The following is a 21166-nucleotide window of genomic DNA, read 5'->3' on the forward strand; positions in this document are numbered from 1 at the left end:
AAAAATTAAGTTCTCCCAATAGAGTAATTCAAGAAATCAAAAGATTTTGTCATTGATTTCTCCGGGAGTGGAAGAAATTATTGCTTCTTTTATCGTTTAGTACATTTTTTCTGAACAAGATACCACGATTTACCATCAATTTGAAAATTTTTAGCCCCCCCCCCCCTTAAATCCGCCATTGACAAGTAGTGAAGATGAAATCTAAGCTACTAAACTGTTACATAACGAGATTAATAATATATATATATATATATATATATATATATATATATATATATATATATTATATAATAACGAAACTGCTAACTAATACATATCTAAGGGCAGTGTCAGCTAGTTTCAGTTTCAATACCTAAAGTTTAGATTGCAAGCATATGAATACATATACACGCAGGATCCAAATGTTCCGATTGTTTAATTCCTGTCTATAGGCAGATAAGTTAGAATATATAAATGAAAATAATTGTACTATATATCTTTAAAAACTCATGATTCAGAAAGCACATTTTGTTGGCCTGGTTACTTGTAAGGGGCACGAAGGGACAATGCCTGTTAACACAGTCTGGCAATGTTTATACCAAACCATTGTATTTTCAGTAAAAATGACAGCTTACAGATGTAAAACATGAGGAAAAAAGTAAACATGTGTGCAAATAATGCAATGATGTGTAGATACATGTACATGTAATACCTGTAGTAAATCTTCCACTGTTCAAAACCATTTTACTAATTTGGATGAGGATATTTTAATCTCCATTACATTAGAAGCTGGTAAATATGAGACACCTGAGCGAATTAAAAGGTTTTATATAAATATACATTCATCCAATAATACTAGAATAATCATGGAATTCGTTGTTTTTTGTGAACTTACTGTAAAATTTTAAGCTTAACACTAAAACTTGTAAAATCATACTTTATAATGCAATAGGTAGAAATAAGTTTTGCCAAGAATCTTGACATTCAGACGTTGACAGAGGTGTTGTAGCGCAGCGTAATACGCCCTCTGGTGAGAGATTGATGTGCTGATAGAGGAAAACTTGTTGGACATCTCCTTTGCTCAAAAGTGGAAAAGCAACTTAATTAATAAGTTTTTTAGCAGTTTGATTTAGTGTGAATGTCTTTCTTTGATGTAACGTTGTTTAAGAGCCTATTAAAACTTGTATTAGCTATATACAGGACAGATCCGCTCCTTCAATATACTGGTAATAAAATATTTAAAAAGCTTAAAAATAGAACCAAACCATGTCGTTCAAAAAGTAAGTTTGATTCCCGGTATGCATCAAACAATAGAAGAAATGACTGACAAAGATGTCAGTTCAAGTCTGTGTCAGTAATGTAGCATCGCGCGCACGCGTGTGTGACAAACAGGCATCATGGGCACTATTAGTCTCAAATAATGCTATATTTGTTTTGTGCAATGAAAATATGAAGAAAAAAAATTAACCTTATGAGGGATTTTCTTGAGATGAAAAACAGTATTTTTAATTCCAGATATCCTCAATTAAATATTCATTGGTATAGAATAGAGAGCATTTCACATGGATAAAATATATTTGTGTGAAAATTTACATTGATATAATATACATGTATCTGCAGTAACTATACATAAAGATAATAACAACAAAAAAAAACAACAACAAAACTTAATACAGGTAGATCCTCCCATGCCCAAAGAAAATCGTGAAACAGGTAAATCCTCCACCCCCCGCATAAAAAAAATCAACCCGTGAAACAGGTTGATCCTCCTGTTCCCAAAGAAAAACGTGAAGTTGAACGCGTTTTTCTCTGGGAGACTCATAATATTAGATAAATCTACTTGTTTCACATTTTTCTCTAGGGGGCTGGAGATGAGTAGCTGTTCGTTTCACGTTTTTCTCTGCAAGAGAACTGGGGGTCTCGGGTATCTACCCGTTTCACTTTTTTCTCACCGAGCTGGGGATCTCAGTTGAGTATGTACCCGCTTCATGGCTTTCTCTAGGAACTGGGGATCGTGAGCTCCTGTTTCACGATTTTCTTCTGAGAACTGGGGTCCTTCATGAGTATAGATCTATACCTGTTTCAAGGTTTCTTCTTCTTCTTCTTCTTTTTCTGGGAACTGATCATGTCTTTCAAGAGTATCTACCAGTTTCTCGTTTCTTCTTCTTCTGGGAACTGATTAGATACACAAAATCAAGATACCTGAGAAAATTGGTCAACAGGTATTATAGGCCCTATATAGGCCAAGATAGTAGCCGGAGTATCTCAGTCGACCAGACCTCTAGATTTATGGTACTTTATGAAAAGTAATTGAATGGAGATGAAAATAAAATGTAATGAAAATGGTGTGTGTGTGTGTGTGTGTGTGTTAACTACAGAACAAGATTGTCGTCTCTACAGCTCTCGGTGCCTGGAGTACAGTTCTGTTGTCGCAAAATCATGAGAGAAAAGGGGTTTTCACTTATATTGGATGTACATGTTTGCAAATATTAACTCATGCTTAAAAGAGAGCAAAAAGAATTCAATCTGCATATATTCACATACTGAAATAAATATAATTTTACGACAAACGAGAACCGAGTATAGTAACTTTCTTTTAACGCCCTTGTATTGTTTTGAGAAGAAAAAAATCACAGGAAAATTGAAGAAATTTTTTCGATGACTATTGTCTGGGTTATGTAATGCTTATTTACATGTAAAAATTTGCCTTTTACATAAAATTCATATTGTGTTATGAGGAATGCTTACAGAAACAAACGTGTTTTTTCGTTCGCGCACCTAGAGAAGGGAACAGCCAAAACAAAGCTGTCTGCTTGCCAACAGAAGTAGGTAGGACAGGCAATGGTGGTAAAAGGGTGCTTTAAACCTCTCTTGCTAAAAGGCATAAATGACGATCTCCATAATTCATAGGGATATGACACCGGAAGAAAATACAGAATGTAGTCACGAATTTAACTTCTTTTTGGATAGACAGCTTCAAACCAAATTGTTAGAACAAGACGAAATTCTCCACGCAGAAGAACTCTACTCCCAGTTTAACATCAATAGTTCGGAATTAAAGATTGTGAATTCCAAAGTACTTGGGAAGAATGAAGAAATACAAGGCTGGGTCAGTGAACCTAAAGTTGTACTACGCAAACCAGAAAGAGAGAGCGTCAAACAACCACAGCCATCATGGCGTGATTTCAGGAACAAGCAAGTGCCTATCCAAGACCCCTTTGTATTCAAACATTATGGAGATATTCGTGCATACATAGAACAGTACCGCAGGGATCATACCAATGGACTGGGTTTTAAGTCACATAGTGCTTTGGAACGGATGCAGGGTGATGGCATTCGAAGGTATGGCCACTCACCCTCCCAAATTCATGTTCAGCAGCAGAATGCGTGTAACTGTGGTGCCCCACCATGTGCTTCAGAAGTCCAGAAATACCTCACAGCTGCCCTGCAGTACACAAACAGACAGCCTACTTCCCTGACCAATCATTCTAATCCCCCCTCTCAGGGAGCTCAAAGTGCCAATCCCCACCAATCATCTCACCAACCACATACCCATAATGGGCACATCTGTACCAAGCACAATCACCATCAACATGCGGATAAGAATAGCCAAGCATATAAATACAAATTGTCACCAGACTGCCAAGTGATGTGGTCAAGTCGGACAGAATCTCAGAATTCGGAACGAGTTGAACAGCCTTCACCTCGCATGCAATCTGCCAAAGTGTACCCCTCAGGAAAAGTTCCCACCAAGGTGTCTGTGCCTGCTGTCCCACCCAATGGTCATGTCAAGCGACCCCCTGTATCCGTGTAAGTATGATGGTCAAATGTACACTTTATACAGTGATCACATACTCAATTCAGATTTTTCCGGTGAACATCTTTTGAGAGAAAGAATGAGCATAATTTGTCGATTTTGTATCTTATTTAAAAGGATTTACCAAGATATTTGTTTTCAACAGCTTGAAATCATTAAATGAATTTGGTTGAAAGTACAACTACTGTACATTAACTGGTAGAGTGCTTTTGTAGGTTTCAAATGATTATAAAAACAAGTAAGGAAATTGAAGGTGTTGGGAAGGACTATGACAATGACTGCACACTGGGCACATGCTGTCTTGTATAATCATAATTATCATAATTTATGGTGGTGTATGTCACCCTGATTTACAAATTTTGTACACATGTTTGCCTTGACTTGGGTTCAGTTCTTACAAATGTATCTTTTGGGGCTAGGAAAGCTTAGTTCACTGCAGCCATCCAATGATTTAAGCATGGGATAAATGTTTGATTTCCCAGCGTAGTTAGATGTATCATGTAAAATTGTGTATATCACAGCTGGTTAAATGATAATTTCTCTAAAATTCAATGTTTGTACAGATGTATTATATGAATACTTTTGTTACATCCGCATGTCACATCATATTGGAATTATGAATTTTTTAAAAAACACATCTAGTATATATATCTTTAACTATTTGCATGAAAAGGATTCTTGAATTAAGTAGGTGAGATGCATGATTGGCTTGCATAAAATGGTAGGCATACACTGCATGTTCTCAGGGCCTCTAAGTGTATAACAAGTCTCTCTCTTCTTGTCTTAGCAGACCCAAACTGAGGAACACTTTCCTAGGGGTCAGGTAGTACTTACTTTGTAGTTTTATCATATGCACTTTTTTGTTAAGTATTTGTATAATCAAACACTGTTAGCCCACATTCTTCTGTATGCATATATGTACTGCAATTTTAATAGGGGCTAACAAAGTGCTTGGTCTTAAACCCAATGCATGCCAAGTTTAGAACCAGATATATATCCCACTCCAAGCTTTTTGTCGGTCCCTGTTATATCGGTTTAAGTTTAATTTGCATGCTTAACTTTCCTCACTAGAACACCAATGAGAGAGAGAGAGAGAGAGAGAGAGAGAGAGAGAGAGAGAGAGAGAGCTAGGAGAGAGAGAGAGAGAGAGAGAGAGAGAGAGTACCATTACAATAATTGACAAACATTATGTGAGGAATGGAAATTTGTGTACACAGTGACCAACTTAGATTGTCTGTTTTTTAAAGCATTCAATCGGGCAATTATCACTTTATCTATGTTTCAACATGTACTGATATTTCACTTAGTTAGAAGGGATATTGCTGTTTGTGGTTTCATTTAGAATTCTAAATGTAAATATACAGGTACTGCTTTGAGATGAATTCATTGTTAGTTTGCAGGAAAAAAGGCACCCCACGGAGGACTTGATCAATAGCAGCAAATTTGGTTACATTTAAAACGATTCATTGGTCAATATGCACCAGAAAAACAAATTGTTTTTATTTTTTGGCACTTACATTCACTTAACTTTATCAAATGATTTATCAAAAGTATTTATTATGAACACCAGCGTAATCAATGTTAAATTGACACCAATCAAAATTCCTTGGTTTCTTTAATAGTTCATCTTATATAGAATTCAAGTGTTGGAGTTTTAAAACCTATTTACTTAGGCACAGTAGAAAATAGATTATATTTCTTTTTGAATGAATCCTACAAACAAACTAAACATTGGATGGTTGCCCAGCAGAGTATAGCACATTTTTTGAAAGTAATTAAAGAAAAAAAATGTATATATATGCAGTATAATGCACTAGGGATTAAAATGATTATTCTTAAATGCCTGCATTGCAGGGTAGATTATACTGTAGGCTCCAATTCCTTGTTAAGAAGAATTTGTATTACTTAACTTTGATTCTTAAATTCTTGATTTACCATGTTCAAATGTGACAGTCACAAATGTGAAAATTTATGAACCCCTTCACAATACAACCACTTTCAAAACAAGGTAATTGGTCTTTGATTTCAGTAAAATATTGACTTTTAATTTAAGTCATGCTTGTTGCTGTAGAAGGTATCGAATTAAACAGCTAGTCCATTCATAGAATTATATTAGTTTCACCACTGATCATTCAACAAATCCCCCATACTGACAGTCTGTTGTAATGTTTGTATTTCAGAGTGTTCAATGATTGAGGTCTGTACTAAAACATAAGGCTGCATGTGAATCGGATTTCTTTACAAAGTTTCATTGTAGTTATATATGACATATATGCTATTCTTTTCAAGAAACACTACAGGCATTTTTTGGTATTGATTTGTTTCAGAGAATTAAATACAATGAATGAAAAATATTCATTATTTATAACATCTGTTTTACATGATACCCATGTAGTCAGACTAAAACCAATGGATTTAATTGATATTCTGTTTCCAAAACAAGACAAAGTGTCACTTGCAAGGGCATCAGTGTTCATTGTAAATATCAAAGATCTTTTACAGTTTCAAAGCTGTACTGACAGACAGACAAACAATGAACAGCAGTTAAGGTAACATGAAAAGAAATCTAGATGGAGACTAAAAGTAGATTGAGACAGATTCGTTTTAGGAAGATATATGCACAAAATAGTCTCTCTCACATGGTATCTTCCCCTATAGACACACAGAAATCACACACAGCTAGTATTGACAAAGATCAATAGAACTGTTGTTGGACTTTCAGAAGATGACGAAAGCCATTCTGCAGATTTATGGGGAGTCAGATGACAAAGCCTTTTTGAAAGCTATTATGGCAATGTGAATTCCTGCAGCACCTTGGTATTAGTAATTTTATTCCCCTACCTGAGAATTAGAGATTAAATACATTGCATTAATCAATGTTTCATGTGCTATTTCTTGAGCGAATTGTTTTTTCCATTTTTTGTAATCATTTAGAGCCCCAGAAACCATTGGGATTGAGGCTGGCTGTGTTAATGTCTTTAGAGCGTCTTTTTATCTAATAGGTTTTATGGGTATATTGATTGAAGAACCAGTCTTTTATAATTTTAGTAACTCCTCTGAGGCTTCTATAAGTTCAGGTTTCAAGTGTCTCCAGTTCCTAGTGGGAAAAATTGGTCTACACAGATTGATTTTCAGGAAATGCCAATATCACATACAATTTGTGCATCTAAATATTTAATTATTTAAAACCAGAGTGAATAAATACAGAATTAAATATTGACTATACATTACATAGTTTTCCAAGACAACAATTATTTAGGTTTATATAGATACTACTTTGCATTGCTCATACTATACTGGGAAAATGTTGATTAATTATCAATTGTGGAAATAACTGATTCGGGAAAACACCTTAACAATTACATGCAATTTGACATACACACCTCCATTACAACTATATAAGCAAGCAGTCTGTGGAATTTAGAAGTATGTACCACTTTCTTCAAATCGAGATGTGTAATTTTGCTATCCTTTAATACATAATGCTAGATTTTAAAGTTGCCAAGAATATCAATGTTATCAAAATATTGAATGGTTTGATTTTCATTAAATAAAACATCATAAGATGGATTAATAAGCTAAAGATTATTAAATGTCCCAGGACAAAGCCTGTAAAAACAGTGTTGTGCTCTGTACAGAGTCTTTTATTGTTGTTGGAACTTTGTGTTGGTTTTATATAGCTCAACAAAGCAGACAATTGATTGCCTTATCAGTGTCTTACTTGAAAATTTCAAACAGAGAAGCAAACCATCCACTGTCAGGTTAAATCCTGACCAAAACGCCCTAGTGGAAGAGTGACTTATCCACAAAAACAAACCAGATGTACAGGGATGTAACAATTATGACCATTCACCATTAACTCTATTCATTTTATTTTAATCAAAATATCAAATTATCAGATGAATTCACCCCATTCTATTCAACTGTGCTTGCAAACCCTATGTTTTTTCAAATAACTGTCACATTTTTATTATTTCCTGTTCCTCTTAATGAGCATTGTTGAAATTGATAACAATTAATTTTAAAATGTTCCCAATATTTCTTACTCACATTAATTGTAACCTAATTATTAACTTGATTGTGAAAATTAAAAAACAAAAATAGTCTTTTGACATTTGCCTATGTAGACAAGTTACCATACAATTTTTTGAAGTCTCCATTTTTAGTACTTCCGACTCAGCAGATGCTAGAGAGAGCTCTTAATTGTTGTCCAACTGTCTTGAAATCTATCTTGGAATGTGTTTTTTTTTTCCACTTTTCATCAAATAATTCAACTTCTTTTCCAGAACGACAGGGTGAGACTAAAATGGCTCAATTTGCATGAATAAATGAAAATTTATATTTGAACATAAATGGCCATGTATAGTTAATTGACAATGAGATCAAAGTATAAAGTAATTAAAGCTGTGAGGGGTTAATTCATAGGAACATTTTCTTTGAATTAGAACCTTTGAGATAGGAGTGGTAAATGTTGTGCATCATATTCTTGGCATTGTTCAAATAATGACCCTTAATGGACAGGAGTATACACCATGTATGAAGTGTATTCAGTTTAGCATTGAAATGTATGTGTGTATTTTAAATCTTAGTGAAGAACAAGATCACAATTATTTGTCAAAATGTAGTACAGTCATGCATCCTCATTTAGTATATATAGAATCAGGTTTGTTCAAATTTTGGACCTTTGCATGGTGATGAAGTCCATTGGTATGATCATGATAAGGGTTTGAAGATGTATATTGAAATTTAGTGGAATATTTAAAAAAAAAAAATGCTGTACAGTACAATACACTAATTAAGGCCTGTCAGATAAAGTTTGTCAGATATACATGTACAAGCATACTCAATTAGACTAAGAGTAGATTCATTGTTCAAACCATGGCCAGGGTCTTTTATTTTTTAAATCATGTTAATTAGGACCCAAAATCTCTGAAGATGGAAAATACCGACCAGTACATATATACATCATTCCAGTAGTTTCTTCAAACCATATAGTCTTCAGGGTTAGGATTTCAACTCAGGTCTTCACTAAATGGTTCAATATTTTATGAGATAGACATGCTAGGTGACTTGGAGTAAGTGTTGTGGTTCCGTTTATTGGTCTTTTATTCATTAGTGAAAAGTCTTAAAAATTCAGACAATCAGAAAGAAAGAATAAACAAATGTCAGTACTACTGAATATTTTTGGCCTAAACAGGATTTATTTTATTGCCAATGTATTTATGTATTTCTGATGTTCTCTGTAGTGCGTGGCGATTGCCGAGTCGGTAAGTTTTAATTGTTTTATACAAGAAACATATATTTTTGATTACTGAAACTATATCGTAAAAATATGGGTATCTTCTTCTAAATAATACATGTATATGGAATCCATTGGAATTCTTACTTTTGTAATGTTCAGGCCAAAAATAAATTAACCAAAACTGTACTTAATTAGTGAATGCTGTAAACTACCATTATGTTTCACTGGACTGATTCTCAGCTTGTCTTGTTCTCTGTGTTGTTTCCTGTATAATCGTCATGGAAATCCACAACTGTCTCATATTTTCTATCTGTCTGCTTACGTTGTTACGCTTGTGAACCCATGTTGTATCATCACAGCTTTCTTGTTGGTTTTTCACGTTGTTTTTTTTTTCACATATAGCACGATCATATGCTATTTGTTCAGACAAAGTGAACATTGTATGTTTCATACAATTAAGCAGTAGTTTTCATTTTCACCACATCGTATGTTTCAAAACATTTTATTTTACTGCATTATAAGCATATCTAAAACTCATAAAATGACAATTTTAGTTGAACTTGTAAATTAAGGCATTTCAGGTTCTCATGGACAGGACCTTGTCTATATATAGTATATTTATAGTATATGACCCCCACCCCCCACCCCCTTCATCTGCTTGCTTTTGTTTACACATTGATGTAAATATCAATACTCTACTGGATTTCTTTCCTTATAGTGGATATCTCATATTATATTATATCCCTCTAATGAGGCTGAATTTATTCAAAAGCTTCTAGAATAGAAGACAAAATCTCTTGATTTAAATTGGCTTTTAACTTAATTGACATTTAGATACTAGCTAGTATATCAAAAAATTTTTCTATTGACAATTCTTATTTTCATTCATATGTCGATTTGACATATTACAGTGAACTTGAAATAAAAGACTCAACTTCATGATATTTGGATATATTGTATTGAACATAGGTGTGCAACAAATTAACAAATCAACTTTATGACAAATTTTGGCTATAAAAATTAAAAATAACAGAAGTATAAAGGGAATTCTAATCAATAACACAGAATATCTAATGTCACAGTACGCAGATGATACATCCATTATCCTTGACGGATCAGAGGTTTCATTGAGAGAAACCTTGAAAGAACTTGATGAATTTTATAAATTATCTGGTCTCAAAATAAACCGAGATAAAACTCAGATTGTATGGATAGGAAGTAAAAAATATTCAGATGAAAGATTATGTTCTGATATGAATTTCAAATGGACAACTCGATTTAAACTACTAGGAATCCATTATGATGTGGATTTAAATAAAATTTTGAAATTGAACTATGACAAAAAACTTGTGAAGATTAAGTCAATTATTGACCAGTGGAGTAAACGAAAGTTGACTCCAATTGGGAAAATAACTCTAGTGAAATGACTCCTAATTTCACAACTAAATCATTTATTTATTGCCTTACCAAACCCAAAGAATGCTTTCATAAAAGAACTTAATACTATTTTATTTGAATTTGTCTGGAATTCAAAATCTGATAAAATTAAAAGAAAAGTTGCCACACAAAAGTATGCATATGGGGGACTAAAAATGGTTGATCTAGATTGTTATATCAAAGGACTAAAGTCGACTTGGATAAGGAGATTGGTTATGGAGGACAACTCAAAATGGAAAAGTCTCCTTAGAAATAATGTAAACTTGGACAAATTAATAAATACAGGTTCAGACTATATCTTACAGATAGTTGAAAATGTAAAAAATGACTTTTGGAAAGATGTCATGGTGGCTTTTAAGGAAATTCAAGAAAAAGTTGTCATTAAATCTTGGGAGGACTATATGAGCCAACCTTTATGGAATAATCATAAGTTCAAGATAGAAAGTCAGTCCATCTTCTATAAAACATGGTATGATAAAGGAATAAAAAATGTACATGATCTACTTGACGAAAAAGGAGAAATTATAAATTTTAAAATATTTAAAGACAGATTTAACCTACAAATGAATTTTTTAACATATATGGGTATAACACAAGTAGTAGCCACAGATATGAAAAAGTATAACTTTACAAATAAAGCATCTGTGCAAAAACCCCTTATTCCCTTGAATATCAAACTATTTGTTTTAACAAAGAAAGGGTCGAAACCTATGTATGATACTCTCAATAAATCAGATGCTATACCCACAGGAAAAAAGAAATGGAGTAGATATTTCATTACCTCTGATAACCAATGGAAGGCAATCTTTTACCTGCCATTCTTGACTACATTGGATTCTAAATTATTATGGTTTCAATACAGAGTTAACCACCACATTTTAACTACTAATAGCTATATGTACAAATTAGGTAGAGTAGATTCTAAACTATGTACCTTTTGTGATAGGGAAGACGAAACAATTTACCATTTACTTTGGGATTGTCCAAAAGTACAACAATTATTATCAGAATTTATCAGATATTGCAATTCAAAGGAGATTGAAATAGAATTTGATGTCAAAACTTTTATATTTGGTGATACAAAACAAAAACATTTCAGGTCATACAATGCATTACTTATAATAATCAAAAAATATATATATAGGAATAGATGTCAAAAAAATCAGCTAACACTTAAAGCCCTTAATTATAAATGATTGGAAACAATTGTATCAAATCAACCTGGATAGTTATAAGGAAAGAAATGAATTAGATAAATTTAAAATGGACTGGGAAAAATGGTCTCCATTAGTCAATTGACTCCCTCCTCCCCCTCTCTCTCTCTCTCTCTCTCTCTCATAAAAAGAAAATGAACATTATAATATATATATGTACGCTTAAATATATTCATATTCTTTTGTATCTACTTTTGTGCAAATGTATGTCGATTGAGTGAAATAAAAAAAACAAAAAAAAACAACAACAAAAACCAAAACTTTATGACAAATGGGAAAGCTTTAATTTCGCCACCATCATCACCTTCCCATATCAATTTAGCAAGTACTCCATTATCACCTGCATATGGTGTTTATGTCTCTCAAATGATTCAACACGTGAGAGCATGTTCTGCGAATGAATAATTTTTATTCTTAGGCAGCTAGGCTAGGTGACAAAGAAGTTAATGTTACAGGCCGGGGTTTAAACGTTCTCATTTAAAGTCGGGAATTCGAAAATTCTACAGTTATTGTTTTTAGTCTTTTTAATGATCTGTTAAATTTGCAAGTAACAACCTGTCATTTGGTTGAATGCTGTTGACATATTCCATACCAAATGTTAGACTGTTCTTTACATTCTAATCTTTGACTACAGATTACTCCGTTTACCTGATCAAATATAGGGCTCATGGCGGATGTGACTGGTCAACAGGATGCTTATATACTCCTGCTATAGGCACCTGATCCCACCTCTGGTGTTTTCCAGGGTCCATGTTTGCCCTTCTCTTAATTTTGTATTGTTTATAGTACTGTAGTATTTATGAGATTGGTCACCATTTGTTATTCTCACTTTTTCAAAGACTGTCTTTATAATTAAATATACATGTAGTTTATATGAGAATATATCCATAATGGACAAGAAATTCAACAGTCATGATATTTACATCCCTTTACAAACAAGCAGATGCCGAGTAAAGCTATTCTTTAAAAAAAATCTTTACTTAAAAAAAAATCCATGAAAACAAAAATTATGCAGGGGTCCATGTTTGCCGAACTCTCTAATTTTGTATTGCTTGTAGGAGTTATGAAATTGCATCACAGTATGTTCGTTATCTTCACCTTTCATCATATTGATAATGGGTCCTGTCCATGAGCACCTACATGGCTATGAGTCATGTAAAATGTATGGTGTAAAATCACTTATTTTTGGGAGGTCAAAATATCATGATTTGCTACAAAATTGCATGTTCTGTGGGTCATGATTTTGTATTGAAATTTAATTTCTTGTGTCTGTAAAAGCATTGAGTCCAAAGACATGTTATCAGGAAAACACAGAAAATCATAAACCCACAAATACAGTGATTTTACAGCATTAAATGTAGGTCCAAAAGTAAATTTAAAAAAAAAAAGAAGGAACTGCAATCTTCTGCTTTACAGGGTTGGTATACAGGACACGGATAAACAGTATATCAATTTATTGTAATTTCCAGATTGTTTGTTATAGAGGCTTTTTATCTTGCTTGCAAATGCCATAACAAATTTTTTTTATTATTTTTTATTTTCTTTTTGACACACAAAATGATTGAAATTCTACTTTATGCTATGTAGGGTAATTTTGTAGAATTTTTAGGCCTTTTTGAATTTTTGTGATTTTTAATTTATTTTACATTGCTTCTATTTTAAATCTGAAACCCAACTGTGGGTAAAACAGCATTTCATTGATGTTTATAGTAAAATACTTCTTAATTAAGATGACTGTTGCTGTATTTTATATGCACAGTAATAGAAGTTTGTCAGCAAATACAGCAGATCACTGTATTTAAAACCATGGAGATATTTATATATAATACAGTTTGAGTTTATTTTCAATTTATGTATGTTTGACATCATTTGTTTGGTATGGTCATTGGCTGTTCAATGAAATTTTTTTTTTTTTTTTTTTTTTTTTTTTGTGTTGAGAAAACTAGTGTTGAATTGTTATTTTTGTTTTTGAAGTGTATATAATCACACTGGTTTTGTGTTGTGTAATTATTAAGATTGTGTCAGAAATGGGCCAATAATTGTACGATTAATGCTTCTGATCATGATACTGTCATGCAGACAGGATTAATGGTTTGTGTTGTTTTCACTGTTTTTGTTGTTCAATCTGCCAGAATTATGGGTTTATAAAAATAATGTGGTTCAAAGCTTCATACTCACATGAAAAGTCCGGATTTTGTTCTCTTTAGTAGATAAGGGGAGGAAAATGTTTTTGTTTGGATTCTGATATAATATGCATATGATGTTTTTCTCTATTGAAGACAAAGTTTGTTTGATTTTTTTTTTTTTTTTTTTTTTTAGCATTTTTAAAGATCCTAACAACTTCTGATAGAATTGTTGTAAAAATGAAATGAGTTTTCTTGTTCCTATAAAGTGAATCTCTTGGTTCTTTTTCTTTCTTTCAGACAAAACAACCCCAACAAAATTGTGGAGTCTGTCACGCCCCCATCCACCAACATCCGCACGTTAGACACACTTGCATGTGTCGCGACTGACAAACAGGTACACGTGAATTATCGACCATATTTCAGTCTAACACACAGGTTTATGAACTGATATATCACAAATATGTGTATTTCTTATCGGGCAGGTCTTTAAAATATATTCTGCTGGGACATTTGTTCGATATATTTGTATTAGAGATCTGTCATTTTAAGTCTTTTCATAAACCAGCAAAGACCTAGATATCTCCTACAAAGTTCACTATAACTCGATTGGCCTTAAGGAATTAGGGGAGAAAAGTTTCAGATAGAAATATATAAAGATTGCGCTGTGTAAGCTAAGGAAACACTGATAACTGAACAGAGGGCTCACTTTGTAAGAGAGTACAAGAAGATTTGTCATAATCCCACAAAAATAAATCGTTCAGTTGATTATGTTGATGACAGGTACGCACTCCTGTAATATCATATACACAGTAAAGGCAGGAAAGTGATGGAACTGACCATGAATAATATTAGTAGATCTATACATATAGGACACAGTTGATTACTATAAGTCCCAGGCTCTGAAGTCTGCTCTAGTAAGATACAATGTATATATATATATATATATATATATATATATATATACACATATATATATATATATATATATATATATATATATATATATATTTTTTTTTTTAATAGACACATAATTATAGGAACCCATACTCAGATGATAAGCTCAGTTAAGGCTCTAAATCATGCCCCAGTAGATACATATATTTGACTCATATGGCCAGTTGTGTATCTCAGGATTAAACCCCCAATCAATGATACCGGGTTTGAATCCAGATCTAGGCACTGCAGGCAGGAAGGACTGAAATGAGAACGGCTCAGAATTATGTGATTCGTGGATCAACCACTGAGCTGTACTTGTGTGAACTACAGATACGCAACCAGCCAATAGTCAACCAGGTTCTTTGGTTGCTTGTTTTACATCCTGTCAAGAAGTTAACCACAAATAGCAGTGAGGGTTCTTTAATATGCCAATGCACATGTAGGACACAGTCGATAACAATGTCTTAGACTCACAAGCCTTCCACAGTGGACACACATAGGACCCACAATTGATGACTAGGTCTCAATCTAAGTTCAGTCCAGACAAAGGAAGTAGGAACCCACTGTCAAGTAATAAGTTCAAGGTTCTGAAGCCTACCTCAGTAGATACACACAGGACAACAATCGATTGCCAAGTCTCAGGCTCTGAAACCCACCCCAGTAGATACATGTAGGACCCACAATTGATTACAAAGTTTTAAGCTCTCGAGGCTACCCTAGAAGGATCCATGGTCGATTACTAAAAATCATAGGATTTGAAATATAGGACCCCCCCCCCCCCATTCTATTACTAAGTTTCTGTCCGTAATCCAATCCTGGGTAGCTCCATTACTTTCCTGTATATTTACATGTACAATTAATATAATAGTCTGCAATCACTTGGTATAAATCTGTTCTGTTTAAAGCAAATAGACTAAAGATATGGTAATTAGTAACAGGTAGGATTTTTTTGTATCACTATGTGAATTATTTTAAAACCTTGTTCAATTTCATTGATATTTTTCCTCCGACAATTGATATGTTGAATATATTTTATTCAATCAGAGGCAGCGACCTTTCACTTCCGCCGTGTCAGTGAGGTCACTAGGTCACGTTTTGTCTGTCAGCAGGGGTCGCACCATACTGCGACCGTCCACAGTTTCCTCCACCGAGTTGTATGAACATCCGAATAACGTATGAACATGATATCCTGCAGTATATTTTGTCTCTAGAGTTTTCCCTACACTCCTGACTTAGACTTACTTAGTGCACATGAAACCTGCATCACTTCAGCGTTTATTTTGATTGTTCACCTGTAACTGAATTTCAGTAACTATGTCTTGTAGGAAAAATGTTCAATAATCCGAAAGACCCCTAAATCGTTGAGAGTATTAATTCCTTGAACTGTGTTTAATCCTTAGATCGTATTGCTTGAAGGTTAACTGTGATCTTGTAATAACTAGAAGCTCTAATAATATTTTATTATCCATGTTACCTATCTTAATCTTTTTTGATAAACCACTCCCATACAATCCACAATTTAGAATGATCCAACCGGTCACCTGAACCGAATTCTCCATTCATTGCCAAATAATATCAAGTTGATAAATAAGAACTTTGTGAAAATCAGTGCGATTAAAATAAGGTGTTTTCGTAATGTACGAATATTGATGCACGTTTCATGTTGTAATGGTAGAAGTGTTGCCTTGCAGGATGCACAGATTTTTGGCGGGAATCTTTGGAATGGCAAAAGGTGTAACAATATATTGTCACTCTTCTCTATTTTATACCAAGATATTACACACAGCCTAGCCATTGACATGTAGATAAACATTGAAAGTATTTCAAATATATGTAGGTAGTTGCTCCATGTCAGTAGGCCAGATTTATACTGACAAGATACTAGTTAAATAGGTTTTACATGTAGCCGTTTCGTGTATCAATTTTAGCATATGCTTAAATAAAGCTTCTAGTTTAGAATTTGAAAATTTGCGGAAGTGGCATTATACATATAATTTTGATTTTGTTATTTTTAAAAATAAATTTGAATACAGTAAATTGATAATAGCTGTGGGTTTTGATATGTTTTTGTAAAAACTATATGGTGGTGGTGCTGAGTCAGTATTTAACCTTTTCGGAACGCATTAAGTTGTTGGAATTATCACATGTTTTGCTTTACAATTTTTGCTTTCAAATATAGATAAAAACACACCATTGTGAAACTCCGAAATCTGACAGGATCGAATTGGACATTGGAGCGTCCGTGTCCGAAGACGAAGAAGTGGACAATTCGGACAGTGACGCCATAAGTATGAGCCGATTATCCACCGCATGTCTTGGTGCAGATTTACGTGTAAAAAGCGAGAATCTAGAACCTTCTTGTACTTACCACGTGTTTCCAAACGAAATGATGCTGGATACCAACGTGACTGTTTTGAATACCAGGAGTTTGACATGGTACCCATCGATTTCCACTCCTCCGCGGCCGAAGTCACGGGCAAAACACTCCAAAGCTGATGCTCACCCGTCCCATTCTATGCCAGAGATCTCAGTGGCAGTTGCTGAATATTATAGTCCGCGTTTGATTCGATCAAGGACGGAGGACAAAATAGACTTTCCTTTGATAAAGAAAGATGTGAAAGGGATGCTAGTGGCGGCTGATATAAATATAGGAGATCAGGCTAAGTTGGGGTCAAACAGAACCGGTTCTGGTCTAACAGATGAACTAGAAACTGATATTGAAACTCCCAGAATAATGTCATTAAGAGAAAGTAAGACAAAGCTTATGAAGAACCTTCGGAAGAAGTATGCTGGGTATATTAATAATAAAGGTAAAAAGCCAGTTCATAAACCGACAGGTGTGCCGGAGAGTCATAGCGCCAAGAGTGTGAACTCGGACAGGACGGGATCCATCCATAGTGCTATTAAAGAGGAGAGGAATGTTCACACGGCTGATCCGACACTGCATTACTGGAGGTTCGACCAAAAGGAAAACGACCGGAAGTCTGTGACGTCCCAAAGGAGCAGTAGGCAGCGGGAAGCTGACGAGGAATCCATGATCAAAGTGGCCGAGTATTTGCTTAGTGATTCCAACATTTTGGCCACCCAAGGGCGTCAACAGGAACAGTCGTCAGGTCACAAGCGTGACGTGTCCATGGCTGAAGGGGTGATTGGCTTTGCGTTTTCCCACCCCACTTAACCTTGCTTAACGTCACTTGACTGCTGTGGGAGGAATATGCTATACTAAGATGTAATTCTTTGATAATAACCACAAACCAGTTTTTCCAATATACCGCATTAACCTGAAAAACTAACTGTATTAGCTAGGAATGCTTATATTCACCTACGAGTTGCGTGTAACTTGCATGCGTGTAGTTTTTACAAAACATACCAAAATCATTCTTTTTTAATTCTGCAATATCAATGATTTCATTGGGTCAAGTAGATAATCCTCGTGTTTTCCACTTGTATGAACGCAATTTGATGTCTAAATAATGAACATGATTTGATAAAGTCAATAGCATACCCCCCACAAAATTTAGAGGGGTACATTGGAATCACCTTGTCTGTTCATCATTAAACTTTTTTTTTCTGGATACTTTTTTTATTCCCCAGATTTTGTAGAAATGTATTCTATTTTAAATCTGTGGTTGGTAATTTTAGATTTTATTGAATTTTTAAAAAATGATTTTTCTGTCAGTGCTATCTTACATTTGCAACATTGAAAGATAGAAATGCTTGTACTTGACACTGATATATGTTTTTAATGATATAATGACGTCCTAATCCCAGCTGAGGTCGAGGTCATTTGGAAAATACTAAGGTAATTGGGGAAACCCATATATATTTCATGTACATGTATAAATCATGTATCTGAAGATATCCAGATAGTCACACTATTGTAGGTGTTTTTCAAAACATTGATGTGTTCCAATTTATTTCCCGTTTCATTTAGACAATATCAAGGTCGCTTGGAGAAAAAGTATGTACAATTTTGTCAAAGTTAAATCTTTGAAACTTTCTGATTCATACTCAAATATATTATTGAAAATAGATAATAACGGCAAACTAACAACTCAACTTTATGACAAACGGGACGATTTCAGCTTCTCCATCGTCAGCTTCTCATATTTATATAACAATATTCCATTATCACCTGCATATGGTGTGTATATATCTCAGCTGATTCGATACGCAAGAGCTTGTTCTGCGTATGATCAGTTTTTAAATCGAGGCAGGCTATTGACAAACAAGTTGATGGTGCAGGGGGTTTCAACAGTCTCATTTAAAGTCAGCATTTCGCAAATTAAATGGTCGTTATAATGATCTAGTTTGCCAATACAACCTATCATTGGGTCAAATGCTGTTTGACATGCTTTATACCGATTGTTAGGCCGTTCGTGATATACTAATATTGACGATCTGTTACTCCGTTGGCATGTCAGGTGTGGCAATATCCCAATTCAAGGTCACCCATACGGTTAAAGTCTTTGGAATCTCAATTTCTATACCTGATTGTATGGATTGAAGATTGCCGGTGGTGAAGATATACATGTAGATAAGTTGGTGACCGCTCCTTTCATTATTCCATGTATATCATTAGTCGAAGTCAAAGGAATGTAGTGCGACCGTAACTTGCATTCAGTTGAGACATAAATGTTGAAGCTCCCGTAGGGGTATTAGTTCCATTAGGGCAGGTCTAGTCATCATTCAAGAACAAGTAGCAGTACTATTTTTAGTGTAAAATGTATTTGTATACATGTTTATTCTCATTTTTACCATTCCTCATTTCAGAACATTGAGTTTTTTTTTCTTTATTTAGAAAATATGTACATTGCATGTACCTTCTTTGAACACACTCACTTCCTAACGAAACAACCCGTGCCTTCCCTCGGTGGATCTGTTACACAATACTATAATACACAAGTTGATATTTCTTCACGTTTGTTTTCCAGTACTTTTGACTAAAAAGTTATTTTACATCATCATTTTATAAAGTTCCTACTGACGATTTTGAATAGTAAGTGCATCAGTCACGTGATTGTATTTCAGTTACCAGTGAGCATCATGTTTTTGACTCGTTTTCAGATGTGGTTTGATGCCAGCGGTAGGGCCTACGTCAGTTTAGCGGCCCGTTATGACCCCCTCAGAAAATAGACTTCATTTCATTTTAAGGTATCAGGGTTTCCATGTAGTTTTTATGACGTAGTCATCTTACTAACATGTGGACATTATTCAGTATTAACATTCTTTAGATCTTAGCTTTATGACAGAGGACACCTTTGTAGACTTAGTAACTCGCACAGAGGAGCATGGGACACTGTATATCTGTCGTAAATACTTTCTTACACTCGTTTTACATGGAATGTCACTATATATAGATTTTCATTCTTTCATATATATGTATATATATATATATATATATATATATATATATATATATATATATATACACACACTGTATAGTCCTTATTAGCGACATCACTCTGTGTCTATCGGTATGTTCACGAGACATATACATGCTTCTTTCGCTTCCTATTGTTTCTCTCGAAGTCAAGCGGGAAATGGTGCCATATGTACTCTCCTCTATAATTGATAACATTAATAATCAACTAATGTACATGTTTTATTTTCAGACTTTGAGTTATATGTATGAATGTTTATGTGTATGTCATATTAATATTATTAATTATGATTAATGGTTGCATGCTGGCATGTCACTAACTTTTGAATATATATATAGTATTATTGATATATAATCCCGTGGAGATCCGGGTTAGAATAGGTCCTCAGTACCCCTTGCTTGTCGTAAGAAGCGACTAAATGGGGCGGTCCTTCGGATGAGACCGAAAAAACCAAGGTCCCGTGTCACAGCAGGTGTGGCACGATAAAAATCCCTCCCTGCTCAAAGGCTGTTAGCGCCGAGCAGAGGCCAAAATTTTGCAGCTCATCACCGGCAGTGGTGACGTCTCCATATGAGTGAAAGCTTCTCGAGAGGGACGTTAAACAATATTTAATCAATCAATCTTGATCTATAACTCCACACGTTTTAATTTGTTGATTTGATGTATTTCAAAATGTGATATAAAACAGTACATTTAATCTAGTGGTTATTTGCTAATTACGTTTAGTAAATGTAATACGCTGACGTGTACAACGTGTATCGCAATCTGAATAAGAGTGTATATAATGTATAATACAAAGGCAATGCTTGTTGTTATAGATTGAAGTCCCTGCAACAAAGAGTGAATTGACGTGGTGCGAAAAACTGGAGTTACTTAGGGCTGTTAACAAACCGAAAGAAAAACCGAGGGTTAAAATGCCTCGACTCAAGTATATTAAAGATATGGTGGAACCAATTCATGAAACGAGAGAACCCGGCAGAGCTCACTTGTATGAACAGAGGCGGATTAAACATTTATTACAACAGGTCCGC

The 21166-nt window shown here is 34.2% G+C and overlaps 1 protein-coding gene across 13 annotated transcripts; it reads left to right on the plus strand.

The window, feature by feature from the left end:
* Window positions 1-2603: 2603 nt before the first annotated feature.
* On the plus strand, window positions 2604-21037 carry LOC125678294 (uncharacterized). Of its 13 annotated transcripts, none has more exons than XM_048916634.2 (8): window positions 2604-3789; window positions 4584-4619; window positions 9043-9063; window positions 13106-13147; window positions 14113-14209; window positions 16931-17896; window positions 19819-19905; window positions 20954-21037. In XM_048916634.2, the coding sequence occupies exons 1-7, from the start codon at window positions 2867-2869 to the stop codon at window positions 19885-19887; spliced, it is 2154 nt and encodes a 717-aa protein (XP_048772591.2). In that variant the 5' UTR covers window positions 2604-2866; the 3' UTR covers window positions 19888-19905; window positions 20954-21037. The 13 variants fall into 13 exon arrangements, 11 of the variants coding, with proteins under 11 accessions (XP_048772591.2, XP_048779034.2, XP_048772592.2 ...); XR_007371468.2 differs by having other exon boundaries at window positions 2618-3789; window positions 16931-17980; XM_048923077.2 differs by having other exon boundaries at window positions 2618-3789; window positions 13106-13132.
* The last annotated feature ends 129 nt before the right edge of the window (window positions 21038-21166 follow it).

Source organism: Ostrea edulis, chromosome 2 (genome assembly GCF_947568905.1).
Source record: "Ostrea edulis chromosome 2, xbOstEdul1.1, whole genome shotgun sequence".
NCBI classification, from domain to species: domain Eukaryota; kingdom Metazoa; phylum Mollusca; class Bivalvia; order Ostreida; family Ostreidae; genus Ostrea; species Ostrea edulis.